The sequence below is a fragment of the Saccopteryx bilineata genome, chromosome 5 (genome assembly GCF_036850765.1).
Source record: "Saccopteryx bilineata isolate mSacBil1 chromosome 5, mSacBil1_pri_phased_curated, whole genome shotgun sequence".
NCBI classification, from domain to species: domain Eukaryota; kingdom Metazoa; phylum Chordata; class Mammalia; order Chiroptera; family Emballonuridae; genus Saccopteryx; species Saccopteryx bilineata.
Genome location: NC_089494.1, coordinates 252,740,563 through 252,761,827, shown reverse-complemented (window position 1 = coordinate 252,761,827; position 21,265 = coordinate 252,740,563). Strand labels below are relative to the sequence as shown.

The following is a 21,265-nucleotide window of genomic DNA, read 5'->3' as shown; positions in this document are numbered from 1 at the left end:
TTATACAACTGAGAGTTCCTTGAAAGTAGTGGCCATCTTCAATTCATCTTTGTATCCTGGGCCTAGTAGAGTGCATGGCATATTTTAGATCAGATAAAACTATTTTTATTTTTTTAATTAATTAATTAGAGAGAAACAGAGAGAAGCATTGATTTGTTGTTCCACTTAGTGTGTATCCATTGGTTGATTCTTGTATGTGCTTTGACCAGGGATCACACCTGCCACCTTGGTGCATTGGGATAATACTCTTATCTAACTGAGCTACCAGGCTAGGGCACTACTTTTATTTATTTTTTTTATTTATTTATTTTTCTTTTCATTTTTCTGAAGCTGGAAACAGGGAGAGACAGTCAGACAGACTCCCGCATGCACCCAACCGGGATCCACCCGGCACGCCCACCAGGGGCGACACTCTGCCCATCCTGGGAGTCGCCATGTTGCGACCAGAGCCACTCTAGCGCCTGGGGCAGAGGCCAAGGAGCCATCCCCAGCACCCGGGCCATCCTTGCTCCAATGAAACCTTGGCTGCGGGATGGGAAGAGAGAGACAGAGAGGAAAGTGCGGCGGAGGGGTGGAGAAGAAAATGGGCGCTTCTCCTGTGTGCCCTGGCCGGGAATCGAACCCGGGTCCTCCGCACGCTAGGCCGACGCTCTACCGCTGAGCCAACCGGCCAGAGCCTAGGGCACTACTTTTAAATGCAAGCCAACAGCCCTGGTTAGTTGACTCAGTGGATAGAGCATCAACCCAGAGTGTGGATATCCTCCTGGGTCCCATCCCTAGGCAGGGCACTCATGAGAAGCGACCATCTGCTTCTCTTCCCTTCCCTCTCCCCCTTCTCTCCCTCTTCCCCTCCCAGAGCCAGTAGCTCAACTGGTTCGAGCATTGATCCCGGGCGCTAAGGATAGCTCAGCTGATTTGAGTATTGGCCCCAGATGAGGGTTGTCATGTGGATCCCAGTCTGGGTGCATGTGGGAGTCTGTCTTTCTGTCTCCCCTCCTTTCACTTAAAAATAAAAAAGGTAAATGCAAGCCACTGATGAAGCACAAGGGGCAAACTATTGGGAATTACTGAAGCTGGATGATGGGTACATGGAAGCTCATTGCTCTAGTCTCTATAATTTTTGTGTATAAAATTTCCCAAAAGAAGTTCAGAATAACTGAAGACCTTGTAAGATGTGAGCTATATCCATCAGACTTTTAAAGCTCCCCCCACAAATGAAGCTTCCGCATCTATAGCTCCACCCTCTGGGTGCCCCACATTTCTTTCTTTCAGAGTCAAAGAATGCTGCCCTAAAATAAAACACAAGCATACCGTTTTAGGACAGGTGCAGACCAAGGATATTCCGTTAAAGATGAGTTTCTGGGAAACCCGGCTATGGACCGTTTACACTAAGTACTTTATGGAGAAGGCTCATCTCTGGGTTTTTGCCCTTGCTGTCTCTCACCTGAACTGCCCCAGAAGTACAACGGGATCCTCTGCTGCCCATCTCTTCCCTCTGAACCTCCGTCACACACTCCCCGGCTGACCCACTTGAAACACTGGTCCGCCACGTTGCATCCTGAGTAACAGCTTTCACTGCCTCTGCCATGTCAATGTTTCCACTCTCCTGTGCTACAAGCCACTGCTCTTATTGATAAGAGCCACCTCCTGACTGTGCTTCAGGTCACAACTCAAGCTCTCTGTTTAACCTGAAATGTCCTTTCTCCTTTGTCCACTTCAGGAAGTCTTCACACACTGCAATGTCCTGTATAACCATTTCTTCTCCATCAAACCTCCCCTTGAACCCTTCCCAGAATGCACCACTCCATCTGGGCTCTACAGACCATTTCTCAGGCTTATGCCCAACACTTATTCCTTTTGTCTTATTTGGTAATTAGTCTCCCTTACTAATAGAATGGAAGCCTACTGAAGGAACATTCCTTTAATAGTCATCTTGCAACTCCCTCAGGCTATGCCTACTAGAGAACCCTGCACGTATTAAGAATTCAATAAGACATATAGGACGTGCTAAACTATGAAATAATGAGATTAATCTTGTGAGTATTCTTCCTGTCCCCCTCATGAATAAGTGGATTTGTGTAAAACCTCTAATCATTATATTAAAACCCCATTAGTCATTTTAATCCTTTTATAAATTGCTTTTGCTTCTTAAACCTTGAATTTCAATTGGAAGAGAATTATTTTTTAAATAGGGCTTTATCAAAATTAGAATCTAATTTAGGGAAAAGCAGAGATGTTTCTCTTAACTCTTTTCTATCCACACCTAATTCTCACTAGCCATTGTAGGTAATAAGACTAAGGTAAACTATGCTTTCTCCCAACACTAACATGGACCCTTTCATTCAGACAGATTTACAAGTATTTTCCAGGTGAATCCATCACAGAGCCGCACTGGACAAAGTACTCTACAGTGGCACCAGTGAAGAACCATTGCTTCCTGACGACAGGACACAAGTTCAGTGTTGCCAAAAAGCGGCACAGTTTTCCTCTCTGGGCCTCATCATCCTCACTGTTCCAACCAAAAGAAATGACTGATTTCCTGGCCTTTTCTGAGCCATATTTTGCAGGCAGTGTAGTCTCAGGGAAAAGCTTAGCAATCGACATTGGGATGGCTCTCATCCTTCACAGGTAGGAAGGATGAAGGACCCGATAATCTAATGTTTTGTGGCTTGCTCTTCAGCTGCCTTTTTTTCTCATTCCTCCACTTGGCTGGTGATCAAAAAGCCTAAGTTCTGTTTCTGCTTGTACATTGCCACAGATTGAGAAAATACAGACAGGGGCATAGGCCAGAATCTTATTGGTCTCATTACTGGATTCTGCTTGGACTAGCCATTCATTAAACATGAGTCACAAATGGTCAAAATTCAGTGTGCCTTAAAGAAAAGGGTGTCAGAAGACCAGCTGGCCTGCTTTGGTTCTAATCTCGCCTCTTTGATAACAGCTGGTGATCTGGTGACCTGACTTAGCTTGCTTACACACCATGGTTGGCTCCACCCGTGGACTGGGGTCAAAGAGTTGGAGGAGAAATTAAGCGGCAATCGTGTGATCTTATTTCCTATGAATGTATTGCCTTCAAATATATATATATATATATATATATATATATATATATATATATATATATATATATATCCTGTCTCTGCTCCCAGTTAGTTTGCCTTCTGGTAACTCAGTTAACCTGTCTAGGTTGCAGTTATCTCCTACGTCAAATAAGAAAGGTGGACTAGACCACCATTTTTTAACATGCATTTCACAACAAAAATAATACTCATTTATCAAGTAAATATGGGTCATACCTCAAATACTGTAGTAACCTGTTTCCTTGTGGTTTAGCCTAATCAAGGCTCATATATTGAGCCTAGTTGGCCACACTTTCTGGACACTTTGCTTAATATCTATAAATATATAGATACATCTATATACATATGGGTGCATGTGTACACAGAAACATAGGTTCATACATGAATATGGCTATTGTTTGGATATGAATACAGATATCCAGCCCAAGAGAGATGTTTCAGACCAGCTCACAATTCTGTGACTCTCGTTAGGGAAGGCCACTTTTTATATTGTTGGAACTCACATTGGAAATTTGCATTTGAAAATTTTCAACTCTATGTGACATAAAACAGGACTTCAAATGGAGAAGCTGAGGCCATGGCAGGGGTCTCACATTTAGGGCATTTGACTGTAAGTCTCTACATCATCAGCACCGGCGATAAAGAACTGCACGCCACCCCACAGCGCTGTGCAGTTAGTTCCCTTCCTCCAGTGCCTCCCCACGGGCCTCCCGTCCAGGCCACTGCGTCTGGCTCCGACCCAAGCCGCCCTGGGTGGAGTGCACTCAGGTTGGGGGCTATGACTTAACCGAGTCCAGAAGACAGAAAATAATATGGTAGCAAGATGAAATATCAATAAAAGCAAATTGTCCCAATCCTAGAAGCTGAAGTTACTCTTATCTATATTTTATGACAACACCAACATTAGCGCATTCAGGCAGAAATCTCAAAATAGTGCAGCTGATTGTGTAGCACTTGGAGAAGTGTGTTACACATTGCTCTCCTTCCAGGGCTTGAATAAAATCACGGTATAACAGGAGACAAGGAGAAAATGAACTTCTGAGGCTTTTTAAATGCCCTTACAATAGTCTCATGGATGCTTGAACAGAATTTGTCAGAGAATGCTCAAAAGAAATTACACGAGAACTTATGCTCTTCGATGGGTCTAAACAGTTAGAACCTAATGAATCCACTTTGTAGGGAGGATAAAAGGACTTTTGCAAATAAGATACATTGATCATTATTAACATATCACCAGAAATAACCTGTATCCTGGATATGGTTTGGGATGATGTCATCTTAGCTATCAGGCCTTAGTTAGAAAGACTAGAGCACAAGCAGGCTTAAATATTTCCATCCACTTCCAACATGACACGCAATGTGAGAAGTGAATATTCACAAATAACTTGGCAATAGAAGATCACACCCTTCCTGGGAAGGAATCTTAGAAAGTGTCTCAAGAACTCCACTCTTTCACTTGAGAAGAATGGGGAACTTGGACATAAAATTGACATGAAATGAGAGAAGCTAAAATGACTCAAAGAATGTTACTCCAGCAAAAATATTATTTCATGGAAAAAATACCTCTGTGTGTCCACACAAACAGGCACAAATTGTTAAAGCCAAGTGAATCAACTTTTCTTTTTTTTTACTATCTCATCTTTGAATAGTAAAATGGGTTTTGCTAGTAAAATTAATTTCAGGTGGATAAAATATTTATTGGTAGCAACAATGCTGTCCTGTGTGTATTGTTCCCAGACAAGTCAGCCAACTGGCTCACTGGGATATATAAATGGAACACTTTTGCAAATTTTAAGCATCCAAACCACATCTTTGCCAAGCATTCAATTTTAAATCAAAAGCTTACCCATTTTGTAGTATCATCTACAAGCCAGCTCCACCCCACACCTCTTAACTAATGAGGCACAGGCGGATATTTCACTCTCAAACTAGGGTACTGCTCCAGATGGTGGAATTACTAATGACTTTAAAGAGTGGTAGCCACCATGAACATGAGAAACAAACAACAACCTGTATTAGCCCCCAGAGTAGGGAGTCTTCGCTTCCCCACCTTGGAAAATACACTTAACCCACAACCTCACCCTACACTCAAATAGGTTTCAAATAGAAAGATAATGGTACAAACAAACCCCCTTCCCTCCCAGTGTCAACTCTCTGGGTGAACAGAAGCGAATTGTTCCAGTGCTAGGCTGCTCCGGGGCAAGCATGCATATTTTAAAACTTTCATATTGGTTATTAAGCCTCAACTTCTGCAGCACCTGCATCCAGTTCTGAACCAGACCCAACCAACGGGCACACACTAGGAGCGACCACTTTACCTTCCGAAAAATCAATCAGTCCCAGCAAATGGAGCAGCTTCAGAGATGCACATATAATCACAACAATACCCACTGTTTGCAGTCCTTCGGACTCCCACTCGAGAGTCAACATCCTTCAAGCGGCCAGAGCATCCCAGCCTCCGGACCCCTTTGGAGTGGAGGGAGTTAATGCGTGAATCCGAGCAGTCTCTGGCTTAGAACAAAGACTCCTGAGGGGGGAAAGTGAGCAGCTCCTCTCAGATGCACCGGGCCAAGAAGCGGCCCCCCGGCGTGAGGACCGACCTGGGCTGAAGTCCAGCCTCTCATGCTGATGCTGGCATTTGCCTGCTGGGGTCCCCCAACCTCTGCTCTGCAGCCAGCCAGTACTTGGACTTCAGAGCTGCAAGAGACATCTGTTGGAGAACTGGAGACTTGGCTGTGTGGGTGGAGAGCAGGGACACTCCCGGGAAACTTGCCTGGGAGAGCAGCGGCACTCCACACAGAAGACACGCCACGGGGCTGGGCAGGGCTGTCTGCGCTCTAGTTTGCTGCCTGGGAAGCTTGCGAAGGGCCCCTTTCTGCCACAGCAGCTGCGCTCTCTCCCCAGCGCTTGCTCTTCGAGACAGCTCAGCCCCCCTCTCGGGATGCTAAGAGAAAAATCAGTTTCACTGGCTGGTGACTACAACCTTTTTCAGAAAGCTCCCGTGGAAGCCCGTAGGCAGCTTTTCTAGGGAGAAAAGTACAGAAACGAAAGATCCATGATTCAGTGGCTTTGTCCAAGGAAAGCATCCACGCCGCCCCCCACCTGCTACTTCCCTGGGACTGTGCTGGTCCTGGCTGACACATGGGGAGATTGATTAAGTCCTTATATTTCCAAGCAGGCACGGGTGGAGGGCGGGGGTAGAGCCGAGCCCTGTCGGAACACTGATGTTCAGTAACCGCCCCCTGGAGGGGGAGTACCACAAGCATCCTTTAAAGTCTTGCTTCAGCCTGTCTCCAAAGCAAAGTTTCACAAACTACCCTGATGATGAAAATCACCCCGGGTGCTTGTTAAAAACATTCTCTTAGAGTCTGATTCAGAGGATTTTGAAGTTTGTGTTCTTAAACAAGAAACTAGGTGATTCTTGCCAGGGAGGCGTGGGTTGGCTGTCCCAAAGGACCCCATGGCATACTTGATTCCCAACCAGGCAAGCAGCCCGGCACGGTCGTGGCCTCTGGGCTGTGCCAGGGTCACATCGGCTTCATCACGCTGCCGTTTTCCTCTGCTCTGCCGAAGCCCAGCCCCTTAGTAGCGCTGAAGAGTCAATGGGCACCCTGCAGGCGAAACATTTTTAGCCCCTGGAACTGACTATGAAACACAGGACTTACACCCTGGCTGGGTGCTCAGTCGGTTAGAGTGTCTTCCTGACACAAGGTTGTGGGTTTGATCCTGGGTCAGGGCACATACAGAAAGCAATCAATGAATGCACAACTAAGTGGAACAAATAAGTGAATGCTTCTCTCTCTCTTTGTCACTTCCCCTTTGTCTCTCTAAAATCAATCACTCAATTAAAAAAAAGGAAAAAAGGAAACAAAAAACATAGTACTTATGAATGTCTTAGACCCCAGGGGGCATTTCCTGGTTTTGCTATTTCCTTGCTGTGTAATTTTCTGTGGGATACTTAACCTCTCTGAAAACAGTTTTTAGTCTGTGAACTTGCAATTATAATACTTCAGTGTTTTTTTTTTTAAATTTCTTCATTTAAAGGAAATTTTGGAACTTCAATATGTTCATAATAATAGTTAGTATTTATTGAGCATTGACTATGTGCCCACCCATATTAGAGCAATTTATCAACAATTCAGTCACTGCCACAGCTCATTTTATAGGAGAGGAAACCAATATAAGGAGGTTAACTTACTTGCCGAAGCTGTGGGCATAGGCACCACGTAGTCGACAATCGGCATCTATTTATTCATTTGGCTATTCATTAATGTTTATTAAGCTATTATCATGAGCTATGAATGGCACGTGAATGACAAACAGCAGATAACTCCCAAACCTATCCTCTGGGGCTTATTGGTTAGGAGGGTAGGTTATGACCATGTTGAATTTTTGCGGTCATAAATGCATCTGCCATTGAAGATGAGGCTTTACCAGGAACAGTGGGGCACAAGGAGGGAGAGCCCGTTCTACCTGGGGAAAGGTGGGTGGTGGCCACAGGAAAAGACTTTATGGGGGAAGGGACCGTCACTAATGGCGGATCATTATTAGAAGTTGTGTTTCACACACAAGCTTTGGGGTAAGTAGACCTGGGTTAAATCCTGGGTCTGTCACTTGCTTGCTGTGTGACCCTGGAGAAACCACTCCATTTCTGAGTCTCAGTTTTCCAAGTTCAAGATGAGAATGTGACTGCCTCCTTCTCATGGCGGATGTGACACTTAACTCTAAGACATGGAGGACTGAGCCCAGCCCCGGGGTCCCACTGCTCAGCACACGCTAGTGGTGGGATTATGGCCCACCTTTTGGAGGCTTTGCTGGGCTGCGATGAGTGGTGACTTTGCCCTTCCCTGGTCCTGACACTTCTAGCCGCTCCCAGGTCTAGCTCTTGTCTTCTCCCCATGAAGACTTTCTCAACAACCCAGCCTACAGGCAATTTTTCCCCCCACTGGACACCAGAAATACACTTTGGCCACTAAGACGGCTCTTGTAATGGTGTTTTTAATTTTGGATAATATGTTTACGGGAGATATCTTTGTATCAATCCACCCTACCACCTGCCCATCTCAGTAGCTGTACAGTCGTGTCAGCAAGCCAGCAAAGGGAAAGCAGTTCTCAGGAGTGGATTGTAAAACACATATCTAACGTAACCATTCTTTGAAATTCCTGTCAGCATAACGCTACAGGAAGTCAAAGTTAAAAAGGAAGTCACAATAGAAAAAACGAAGAACTGTATGATTCCATACATAGGTGGGACACAAAATTGAGACTCATGGACATGGACAAGAGTGTGAGGGCCTGACCAGGCGGTGGCGCAGTGGATAGAGCGTTGGACTGGGATGTTGAAAGACCAGGTTCGAGACCCCGAGGTCGCCAGCTTGAGCATGGGCTCATCTGGCTTGAGCAAAAACTCACCAGCTTGGACCCAGTGTCGCTGGCTCCAGCAAGGGGTTACTCAGTCTGCTGAAGGCCCGCAGTCAAGGCACATATGAGAAAGCAATCAATGAACAACTAAGAAGTCGCAACGAAAAACTAATGATTGATGCTTCTCATCTGTCTCCATTCCTGTCTGTCTGTCCCTGTCTATCCCTCTGACTCTCGCTCTGTCTCTGAAAAAATAAATAAATAAATAGAAGACTTAAAAAAAAAAAAAAAGTTATAAAAAAAAAAAAAAAAAAAGAGTGTGAGGGTTACCAGGGGGTGGGGAAGGGAGAAGAGGAAGGGGGTGGGGGAGGGGAGGGGCACAAAGAAAACCAGATAGAAGGTGACAGAAGACAATTTGACTTTGGGTGATGGGTATACAACATAATCAAAAGTCAAAATGACCTGGAAATGTTTTCTCTGGATCTATGTACTCTAATTGATCAATTGCACCTTGTTAAAATTAATTGTTTAAATAAAAATAATAATAAAATTAAAAAAAAGAAGGTTAAGAAAGTTACAGAAATTAGGTCAAGTCAACTGTAACTGTCTCTTTTAATCTTGTACAATATCATCTTATAGTTGGAAAAAAATAAGGTATGGAATTAAGTGACTTGACCAAGGTCACATGGCTACAAAGTCATAGTTCCTGAATCCAAACATTCCTTTGTCTGAGTCCCAAAATTATTCTTCTCCTTAATACCCTTCAACAGATTTCAGCAAATACTTTCCAATTGATCTCTTGATTTAGAGTTAGGAAAAGTATTTTAAAATTGCTACCCCCATTTTCCAGGGAAGAAATCCTAACCATTTTTGAAATTCACATGAATTTCCACAAATAGGACTTTGTTGATTCTAGGCAGGACTTCTCTTCAAGAAGGCATTAGTGTCAGACCCCCCAGCTGAGAGTCTTTGTGGCCTAGCACCTCCCTATCTATTTAGCATCCTTTACCCCTGGTTTTTCTAGCTCTTTCTGTTGTTTCCATTGATAGGATCTCCTGGTTCTCAAAGGATACCACAGGCTCTTTTACATGTAGTCCCCAAAGCAGGATTTTGTTAGGTAATAGTACCATCAAAGAGTTTTGTATTGGCCCTGGCATGTTGTTTTAATTGGAAGGCGTGACCTGACATGTGATATCCCAGGTATGATTCCTGATTAAGGCACACAGAAGAAGCTACCATCTGCTTTCCCACCTACCCCCCATCCCTCTTTCTTCCCCTTCCACAGCCATGGCTCAATTGGTTTGAGCACTTTGGCCTCAGGTGCTAAGGATGGCCCCTGGAGCCACTGCCTCAGGTGCTAAAAATAGCTCAGTTTGGAGCATGGTCCCAGATGCGTAGAACATCAGCCTCAGATGGGGGTTGCTGGATGGATCCCAACTGGGACACATGAAGGAGTCGTCTCTCTATCTTCTTTCCTCTTACTTGAAAAAGAAGAAGAAAAAGAGTTTCATACTGCATCCGGCAAATTTAGGAACTGGGTAAAACCTGAGGAAGAGTGCTTTTTCTAGGGGCATTTTGGGGCAGAATAGTTGGCTGCATATTATTTAAAAAAGATAATTCCATTGTGCTCTATCGTTTTGTTGCAGCAACTTGCAAGCTCCCATTGCCGACCCCCCATTAACATATCCCCTGCTCTCTCTCCTCCTTCCCAAGACCACACGTTTCATTACGTTGTAAGGGATGTCCAGCAAAGTTTTGTCTTTCGTACCAAGGAAAGGAATACCAAAGGGCTAAACTAACAACTCCTTCCCGCTTAACTCTAAGCCACTCTATGCACTTTATGTGTAACTCATTTAATCTCATCCCAAACCAGAGGTAGATGTTATTATCCCTACTTCAAAGAAAAATAAAAACCAAGAATGGTTGAGATTGAATTATTTTCACAAAGTCCCATTCAATAAGGGGCACACCCAGGATTTGTATCTGATTTACTTCAAAAATAACAGCTGCTAACATACAGGAGAAACTTATAAATGCCAGGTACTATTCTAAAATGTTAAACATATTCACTAATAAAGTTAGAAAAAAACCATTAAAGTTAGATATTATCTGCCCAGAAATACAGCTAGAACAACAATGCATGCAGTAACTAGTTAAGTCAAATTTGAATTTAAGATTACTAGTTTATATTTGTGTAAACCTTTAGAGATCATTTAAAAATGAAATAACTCAATCTTTTCATTTTTACAGATGTTTAAATGAGGCACAGAGAAGAGAACTGACTTGTCAATCAAATGATTTGGGAAGTGAACAACAGTTCTTCACTGGTTCTGAATTGTTAACTACAGGGGAAATCAGAATGACAATTTAAGAAGTTAAAAAATTAATCTCCAAAAGAAATATTTTCTACTCTCAGTCAATAGAAATTAAGAGAAGCAAGACATCAATGTGGTTGGCATCATCTAGATTCTAGAAGTTTCCATTGAAAAAAAGAAGTCTAATCTAGGTTTGAAAAATAAGTGAGAAGAGGATAAAACAAGTAATGTGGACGAGGCTGGTGTGTAACCCTCGGTGTCTCTTCTACTTTTAGAATTTCTCACCCTCTGGTGCCTTCTTTTCTACCCCCGACCCTTACTCTACCCTAAAGTATATCACTGTGTATCTCAAGTTTCTCAATTATTTGGAAAGATTCCTAAATGTTCCCTAGACAATCTTTCCACTCAAACACTACAGGAGTCAAGCTACCTTACTTAGCTTCAGGGTTCATTCAGAAAGATAAGAAAATGCATCTGGAATGGATTTCTTTAAAATACATATATGGTTGTCCATGAAACAATTCAGCATTCCCTTTCTGGTTTTGGTGCCTTACTGACTCCATGATGTGACTGATGGTAGAAGAATACCTTCCACTTTAGGAAACTTCCAGCAACATCTCACCTGATGGATCTTGAAAAGAGTTTTCATGTCTTCTATGATCAAAGCATGTGCAGATTGTAATTTTAATATAAAGATCGTAGTAGATTATTTGGAAATAGAGCCAGAAAATTTTCATAAGACTATAATCTTTCCCTATGATTTATGACTTTTTTTAAACGAACTCTAGTTTCCTTATCCTGGCCTTTTTTGGGTTTCCCCAGTTCAATATGACAGACAGTTCGGACTCTCATGTCATGACCCTTTTCGTGTGTCCTCTCTCTGAAAACTGTCTGCCACATGCTGCTCCAATGAGCTGGGCATCGGCAGTGGGTATGAAAGATAATAATAATAATGACGAGCCCTTTCTTTATTCTATTATCCTTAGGATGACAATACTTTTAAGCCCCTGTATGCAATAGAAAGTAAACTGTATGCTTTACACACATGATCTCACTAAATCATCACAACATCCTGATAAGGTATATAATAGTTTTGACCCCCTTTTACAGATGAAGACACTGAAATAACAAAAGCTTAAGTAGCTCGTCCAACACTGTAAAGGGATCAGTACAGGCCACTCTGAAATATGCCGTTTTGGCATAAGGATTATATTGAGCTAAAGGCAATTGCAAATTGGCAGACAAAGGAAGAGTTCTCTGCTCTCCTCTTATCTAACTAACAGCAGAGCCTGAATTTCGTCTTGTGAAGCTGCTTCCTTACCCCCCTACCTTGTGCCAGGAATCAAGATAAGTCTGCATCAACAACACCAATTAAAACATCCCTTATCCTCCGTTAGTTTACCGTACAGTTCCTGGTCACTTCCTCAGAATTGATCAAACCTTGAAACTCAAACTTTCATTCTTTTTTTTTAACATGGTATATAGACCCCCATACTTTGCTTCTTTGAATTTTCCTTCTTTTCTGTAAACTTCCATGCACATAAACATTCACAAAATTGTGTATCTTTTCTCCTGTTAATCTGACTTTTGTTAGTCTAATTTGCAGGCCCCAGTCACCGAACATAAGAGAGTAGGGAAAAAGTTTTTTCTCTAAGATAGTTACATGCTAGAAGTCCGAGAACTGGAATTTAACTTGAAGAATTATCACTCAAGAGCCGGTGTTCTTACATCCCTGGGGAAGTATTTGTAAAGATCAGTATTTTTGTTTTGTTTGGTTTATTTTTAGTGTGGCCCCATTAAACAAAGAGAAACAAGGTATAAAATGCAAATAGTATCCTGAAAGGTAGCAGCCATGGTGTGGCCTTAACCTCTACTGGAATGTCAAGGTTTCTTTCCAAGAGCAAGGTCAGGAAATGAGATGCGGGGAGGGAGGGGCTCAGGAGAGAAGTGGGAGGAAGGAGGAGAGTTGAAGGAAGAAGAGAGAGGGGAAAGGAAGAAAGGGGAAGTGAGAAATGGAGGGGGGGAGACAGGCAATCCTCTGCCGGCCACCGTGATAGATTCAAGAATATAGAGCTGTTTTCTGCCTGTGGGATTCTCAGAGGCTGCAGGGAAGATGAGATCTAAAATAGGGTTTTAAAAAACTATAGAGAGGAGATGAGCAAGGGATTATTTCTCCCTGAATTAGTCCCACCTCCCCGATTCGTCAGTCTCTGGGGTTCTTTTAACTAGAGATGCAGAATAACGCCTCAGTTCTACTTTCTCAGAAGTAGCTGCAAATGACCTTGGAAGCAGAGCAGGTGGTTTTAAAAGCATGAAGAATGGCATTCCCCTGGATGTAGTGCTGGCTGTCGCTGGTCCTAGGGTCCTGCCTTCAATGTCTGTCTGTTCCTAGGTCTGTGACACCTCCCGGCTCACTGGGGGCAGGACCCTGCTGCCATGGATATATCACTTCACAAGCTTGGTTCTCTCAGTTCTTTGGCACAGAGTTCCCACAGATTGACCCGGACATTCTCAGGGCTGCACGGCTCATTTCCTGTCTCCCAGCAGCACTTTGGGGGAGCTCGGCGGGCCTCACCTTAAATGCATTCCAAATCTCCAAAGACTCTAAATGATTATCTGGATCATGTTTTGTAGGATCAAGAGTTGTAGGGACTACATGGAAAGAACATGTGTGGAGTTCTCAAGGTCCTTCTCTGAGAACACATCTAAAGCCCCTTGTTTATTTGTTCTCTCTCTCCTAAAACATTTCTCAGGCACCAGACTCTACAACAGTTTTTGTAAATTTAAATGGTCCTTTATTTAAAACACACACACACACACACACACACACACACACACACACTCACAGGGATCATTTCTTTGATCTCCAAAAAGAGAGGTCTGGAAAGCTAGAAAGGGATTGATTTCTGAAAGTTATATTTCTAAATGATTTCCCAGAACTTAGAGTCCATCAGTGTTTTAGCCAGAGATTTCTTGCTTCCTATCATTACAGTCCTATAGTAGAAATGTTGTATTAGTTTCCTACTGCTGCTGTAACAAATTACTACACAACTGGTGCTTAAAACAACAGAAATATATCATCTTACATCTCTGGGGGTCAGAAGACTGGGATGGGTCCCAAAGGTGTCAGCAAGGTTGTGCTCCTTTAGGAAGTTGAGGAAAGAATCTGTGTTCTTGCCCTTTGCAGTTCTAGAACCTGCCCACATTCCTTGGCCAGTGGCCATCTCCTTCTCCAACGCCAGCAGTGGCCAGTTGAGTTTTTCTCGGGCATCATCATCCTGACCCTGATACTTGGTCTTTCTCTTTCACTTATCCTTGTGATTATATAAAGTCCAACTGGATAATCCAGGATAATCTTCCCACTTCAAGGTCAGATAATTGGCAACCTTAACTCCATTAGCAAGTTCAATTATTCATTCCATTGTAACCTAGCATTTCCACAGGTTCAGGAGATTAGGATGTGAATGTCTTTGGAAAGGGGACATTATTCTGTCTACCACACAGTCATAATATACAATTTACTTTTCACAGTAAATACATTTTTCGAGAAGAAAAGAAAAAACGAATCCTAAACTGAAACCCACAAAGATGGAGTGGACCTCATCCGGAGCAAACAACCTGCAATATATTTGCATGAGTTGGTTGCTGTTTAATATACAGAAAAAAGGACCTTATCTTTGAAAAGGAAAGGACAATTTTAATTAGCCCTCTTATCTCTGAACTTCCAATTTTTACCGAGAAAGTACATTTAAAAATATTAAAAAGGAACACCAAACAATTCAGAAGGCATAGGCTAATGAGGAGATTGAGGGGCATTCTGCTTTCATTTGAGCGGTCAGAAGCAATTAGATGCCGGGAACCGTTTCTTGTGAACCCAGCACTCAGTTTGTAGTTATAGAAAATAGAACCCTGGAGCAAACAGGCTGGGATAATGTTTCTTTTTTACAGAATTTCCAGGAGGATCACAAAATATAATGGTGGAAGAGATGCTTCATAAGCAGTGAGAAAACGCTCACACCCCACACTCTCATTAACTGGCCCAGGTATTCTAGGACGGATAAGACTAGACATGAACTAAGATCTTCAGCCCCCAAGGTTCTCGTTCTTAGTTAAAGTTGTCAATGCTCTGAACACGAGAAAGTCACAGATCATGATTTTCAGAAAGGCTGCTCACGGCAGTAACAAAATTGTGTTAAATGAGGGGCTTTTGCCTAAAAACACTGCATTTAAATAGGCTGGTTCTTACACACTCAAGTAAAAAAAAAAAAAAAAAAAAAAAGTCGATGTGGACACTTCCCAAATGCCTGCATTGACCCAGGATTCTGGTGTCATTTTGTACGTGTTTGCCCTTCCACACTCACACTTACTATTATCAGCTTATTTTAAAAGTGAGAAAATAGAGGTGATCAGAGTTTGCTTTATCCAAAGTCAAAAGCAGAAGCAAACCTGGATTTTAGAACCACGTATTCTGTCTTCGTTTCTAGTTTTGGATGTTTTTTTTCTTCCCTAGGATTTTAAGGCTTTTTCTGTGTCGAGTGCTGTGGTGAGCGCTTTGCATCGGCCATGTATAAAATGAGGATAATAAAAGTGTGTCGCTCCTATTGTTGTCAGGATTAACAAAAGGGGTTAGTGCACAGTACAGCCGCAGCATGTAGGGCATAGTGGAACAGAAAGCGAGCGCTCTGTTGGCCAGAGTAAGGAGTGTTATTTCTTCACAAGCCATCCCTGAGGTATTTCTATTATTACACACAATCGATAAGTGAAGAAACCGCAATTCGAAATGGTTAAGACATGGAGCACTATCCTCATGTGTGACCATGAGAACCTGCCCTCATTCACAAAGCCAGCCTCACGCCGTCTCCCTTGCTGGGCTTGGCCCTGTGACACACAGCTGGTCTCAGTCCCTCAAGTTCTGGGCTTCCAAGCAAGGCAGACCCAAGCTAACTGAGCTGCGAGAGTGTTCAGTCTCTCTGCAAAGACCCTTAGATTTCAGATGCTGTAGCTTAATAATAATCGTTTATTGATCTGAGGACTGTGACCTTCACATCCAGCTTCATTGGTGCATTTCTTCATTCATTCTTCAAAAGAGTTGACACTGATGGTGTGACATGCAAAATAGGCAAGGACTATGGGGGATACCTACCCTGTTTTCAGTCTCGGGGGGGTGGGGAGGAAGGAAGATTCACAAGTCACCAAACGCAAGAAAGAGCATGAGAAAGTGTGTTCAAAGTGCGGTGGGAGCTCAGAGGAGGGAGGGGGAGGGATGCAGGAGGGCTGAGGTCCATCAGAAATGCTTCAAGTATGTATTTGACCATGAACAGTGGTTTGATCATTCTTTCAGTGAATCTATTAACATGTGTTATGTGTCTACTATATGTTAAAATACGTGAGACCCCCTCAACCCGATCCAGTCCAATCCAATCCAATCCAACCCAACCCAATCCAACCCAATCCAGTGGCTCCACTTTGAAAATATCACCTCTCTCTGACTAATTCTCACTAACTCTGCTAACATAGCCCTCAACCCAAACCTCTATTTGACATGCACCCATCTTAACTTCCTGCTTTCACACTCACACCTCTGCAGACTGATTTTTTACACAGCATTAATCTTTATACTAATCTTTAATTCATTTACATTAATCTTTATAGATGAAAGGGTATATTTTTTATATAACTTCCCTGCTTCTGGCTTTCCAGCAGTTGTCTATTACAGTGGAGACAACATTCAAACTCTTCACCAAGCACTGGCCTCTCTTTGATCTCAGCTGAGACCCCTTTCATCCTCTAACCACCCCACCCCCACCCCCCAACCACATAGTCTTTTAGTTCTTTGATTAAACCCAGATTATCCCTGCCTAAATCCTGGGCGGCTGCTTCTTCTTCTTCTTCTTCTTCTTCTTCTTCTTCTTCTTCTTCTTCTTCTTCTTCTTTACAAAGACAGAGAGAGAGAGTCAAAAAGAGGGATAGATAGGGACAGACATTCAGGAATGGAGAGAGATGAGAAGCATCAATCATCAGTTTTTCGTTATGACACCTTAGTTGTTCATTGACTGTTTCTCATATGTGCCTTGACTGTGGGGCTACAGCAGACTGAGTAACCCCTTGCTCGAGCCAGCGACCTTGGGTCCAAGCTGGTGAGCTTTTGCTCAAACCAGATGAGCCTGCACTCAAGCTGGCGACCTCGGGGTCTCGAACCTGGGTCCTCAGCATCCCAGTCCGACGCTCTATCCACTGCATCATCGCCTGGTCAGGCTGGGCTTCTTGATTGTCCTCGGTGGAATGCTCTTATTTCTGGCTTCTCCTCACCACTCAGCTCTAGGCTCAGATGCTGACTTCTCAGAGAGGGATCCCTTGGTCACCCTATCAGAAATATTCTGTCTCCTCTCATCACTGCCCATTAGTCTATCAAATTGCTGCTTTATTTTCATTGCAACATTCACTGTTCTCTCTGAACTTATTTTTCTTTACATGTTTGTTAGTCTATTCATTTCCTATCTCTTTCCACTTATATACAACACTCCCAGTAAGGCCCATTATTAATTTTGCCGTACAATCTCCAGCACCAGAACAGTGCTTTTCATAGCTACTCCATGAATGAATGAATGAATGAATGCACGTGACAGGATTCTTTCTACAGCAGGCATTTGAACTACATGAATTGGCCCAGCAATGGTTATAATCAGAGATGAGCAAGTAACTTCAATTTCTACTAGAGTGGGTTCGAGAGAGAAGCCCTTAGACTGGGAACTGGGGTGGGGGAGTGCACATGAGGAGGAGGTACAGGTCTCTCTCTAGAAGAATGTTGGATGAGGACCCAATGTTTTGGAGCAGTGGAGAGACATGATCATAGCCATGTCCTGTTTGCTTCATTTGGTAACAATAAGAGCAAAAGCACCATGAAAGGAAAGAGGGAAGAAACCAGAGATAGGAAGGCCAGTGAGTCAGCTATTGCAGAGTCTTCCCAGAGGCCATAGTAGTGGGCAGAAAGGGACAGTCACTCACAGCAGCAGAGATGCAGGGTGAACCTGGCGGGGAGTGTACAGCACAGACTAAGGACAGGAGTCACTGAAGGTGATCTGAGCTAATTGTGAAAAATGGGCATGCACTGGTCAGCATTTTACTGCCTCTGACCACCAGTGAAAAAATAAAAAAGGCGATAGAAATACATTGAAAAGGTACAAGAATAGCTACTGAATCTGATGAAAGAACTGAGTAACCAAGATGCAGAAAGGACCAGAAAGAAGGTAGCACTGAGTGTGTGCAGTAGTAGTTTGCAGACCTCTGCTGGAGGGGGGTGCCCACGAGATGGATGGCTTATCCTGATGTGCTCTTGACCGGGCCATCTATCCATCTGCAAGTTTCAAACTCCAGAAAGGGCCATCCTGCTTGGCCCACGCCGAGTCAGGCAAAGGCCCCTGTTCGACCAGTGATAGCCAGGAGGCAGGTCACCTGAGAACCCAGGAGAACCCCTCCATGGTCTGTGGTCTTTCCAGGAGAGAGGAAACTCTGGTGGCCCAGACGGCCCGGCCCCAGCACCCTGGGTGCGAGTGGGAGGAGGGGCATGTAGGGAGGTGCAGGCAGCTGAGAGTTTGAGAGTTGTGTCTGAGCAAGCCCCGCAGGGAACGCGAGAGGAGACGCTGAGTTGAGGACCTAAAACATAGAAAGTTAGACCTTGGGTGAAAGGCCAGAGCTAGAGCTGAACATCTGGGATTAATCCAGATGAAGGTGATAGCTGAAGGGTCAAAGGTGAACGAGCTATTCAGGGAAGAGGTGTTCAGAGAGAGAAGCAGGGCAAGGAATTTTAGGAATAAGAGGGACCAAGTGGGCTAGAGCCGGTGTGGTGAGCAGAGGCGGGTTAAGGTCGGTCGAGGCCCCCGGCACAGAAGAAAATATTGGGCCCCTTAAAAGAGAGAGAGAGAGAGAGAGAGAGAGAGAGAAAACAAAAATACATGGTAATCATACTTTTAAAGAAATAAAAAATATCATGTACTATTAATGTTAAAAGTGCACATATGAAACCAAACTTGGTGTCATTAGGAGAAAGTGTCAAGTTGGGGTATCACGGGGCCGTTCAGAAGTAGGGGCCCAGGGCACGCTCGGTGAGTCCACCGTTAAATCTGCCTCTGGTGGTGAGAGGTGTGAGGTGACTTTAGTAATGCTTTTGGGGGGAGGCAGATTAAGACAAGGAAGGGCTGTCAGGAGAGGATGACCACAGTGTTAAATGTAGAAACCCCAGCCCGGCCATTCTCCAAGTTAAACTGTGGTCCTGGTTGAAGGGGCAGGTGTGTGTGTCTGTGGGTGCACTGTGGGTTATAGTTTGTATGGACATGTGCAGAAGACTGGGGTGCAGGGTGAAAGGGGAAAGGTAACACTTCATGGGGTTTTCATGTGATTGTTACACTATTTCATTCAACCCCTGAGAGATCTACAAGTACCACTGAGTTCCCAGGCTGCACCTACGTGGCCAGCGTCGACACAGGTGTGGGGGAAACATCTGTGCAGGTGAGCTGGTCCTTCTCTCTTGGAGCCGACAGTCCAATGGGGAATGCAGAGAAGTAAGCAGGCAGTTATTAAACACAGCCGTGAGACCAATGGTAGAGCATCACAGGAGCTTTTTGGATGGGTGGATATTTAACCCACACCTGAATCCAGACAGGTTTGCTGGGGGGAAAAAAATCTGAGCTGAGATTTTAAGAATAAGCAGGGTAAGACAAAGATGGGGAAAATGTGTTGCTGGAAGAGAGAACAGGAGGTTCAGTATCTTAAGCACAGCCAAGAGCTCAGTGCCCCGAGTCTGAGGCAGGAAGAGCATAGAGTGGACGGATTGGACTGCAATAAATGGAGGTCAAGAAATGAGGCTTCGAAGGTAAGCAAGACCCAGATCACAAAGGCTTTTAAGCATGCTAAAAGGAGTGTGTTTGTATGTTTGTTTGTTTGTTTGTTTTATCTGGAGAGGGCTGGGGATCCGGTGAAGGACGTAAACAGAACAACAACAGCATCCAATTGGTGCTTTAGAAAGATCACTGTTACTACTGTGAGGAGAACTGATTGGGAGGTACGTGTGGCTGACCTACAGGGGAGGAGACTAATTAAGAGTCTGTTCCAGAAATCCCAGTGAGAGGCAAATGAGGAACGTGGCCTGCTAGCTGAAGGATGGAAGGACGTGAGAGGCGCGGAAGCAGTGGAATCTTCAGCTGCTTGACACTGATTAACCACGAAAGCTGGTGGGAGAACGTCATCCTGGATGGCGTTCAAGTTTCCAGAAGAAGATATTGACCCACGTTAGTTGAAATTAGAGGTTATCTGCAACCTTAATTATATTGTAAAGGACTAACAAATTGACGTGAGTCGGTGTGGAACAAGAAGCACTAAGTGTAGTGACCGCACAACACACCTGGTCAGAGAGAAGGTAGAAACAAGGCGCGCACATTACAAGTTGGAATTCGCTGCAATGGGCAGCTTGATTTTCTCAGTGCATTTGTCCCTACCTTTGGAGCACCACTCATTATTAAGGAATGGGGTAAAAAGGAATTGAGTGTCAGTGACACATGAACCTCTGTTTATGGCAACTTAAAATCAAATGCTTTTGCTCAGGAGTCCCTCCCCACCTCCACCTGCCTCGGAATGGTCAAGTCTCCAGGTAGAAATATGCCGCCATCTAGTCTTGAAATGGCAGGCGGGAGGTTCTCTAGTTACCATACAACTCATCAGCAAATCCATTCGGCTCTTCCTTAAAGACGAACCATAATTTGACGAATTTCTTAGCACATCACTGCCACACCTCTGATTCAAGCCACCATACTGTCCTCTCTGACTTCTGTTCCTAAGCCATCTCTCAGGTTCTGCTCTTGCCTTCCTGTCTTCTGTACTATAGAAAATACAGCCACAGTAAACCTTTTAAAACACAGATCCAATCATGTGATTCTTCTGCTTAATAGCTTCTAATAGCTCTAATTTTCCCCAAAAGTGTAAGGTAAAAAAGCCCATTTTCAATGGGGTATGAGTCTTTTCTAAGTTTTTCATCTAATTTCTCATTACTCCCCACTGATGCACTCTATCCACACTTGTCTGTCTCTTCAATGTGCCTTGATCATTCCAGGTATGCTTCTGCCTCAGGGCCTTTGCACTTATGGTTTCCTCTACCTGGATCAATCTTTACCCATATTTCCACATGACTTTGGCAATGTCAAGTCAGTATTTTATTATTGTCACCTTAGTGAGCCTGGAAGGATTCATTATTCAAATTAGTTTCTTCTATTCCCACTTCTTTACCTCTTCCAAACTCTTTTATTCTTCTTAGCAATTACCCTTATCATATAGGCTATATATTTTCTTTATTTATCTTGTTTTTCTTCCTTGACTATAAATGTCATATGGCAGGATTTTTGTCAGCTTCATTCACTATCTCCAGCACTGAGGTGATGTTGCATGGAGTAGGTGTTGATGAATGTTGTAGAAATATCTACTTAGAGCAACAAACATTCTCACTCCATAAGCACACATCCC

The 21,265-nt window shown here is 43.7% G+C and overlaps 1 protein-coding gene across 4 annotated transcripts in view; it reads right to left on the bottom strand.

Moving 5' to 3' along the window:
• Positions 1–21,265, bottom strand: part of KCNIP4 (potassium voltage-gated channel interacting protein 4) — a 1,009,396-nt gene that overhangs the window by 177,761 nt on the left and 810,370 nt on the right. The window contains exon 1 of one of the 4 annotated variants that reach the window (XM_066280673.1): positions 5,399–5,784. The exons of the other annotated variants lie outside the window; for them this stretch is intronic. Within the exon in view, the coding sequence (XP_066136770.1) occupies positions 5,399–5,510 (112 nt within the window). The 5' untranslated portion in view covers positions 5,511–5,784. Of the gene's footprint in view, positions 1–5,398; positions 5,785–21,265 lie in introns of those variants that run through there. 4 annotated transcript variants of the gene reach the window in all.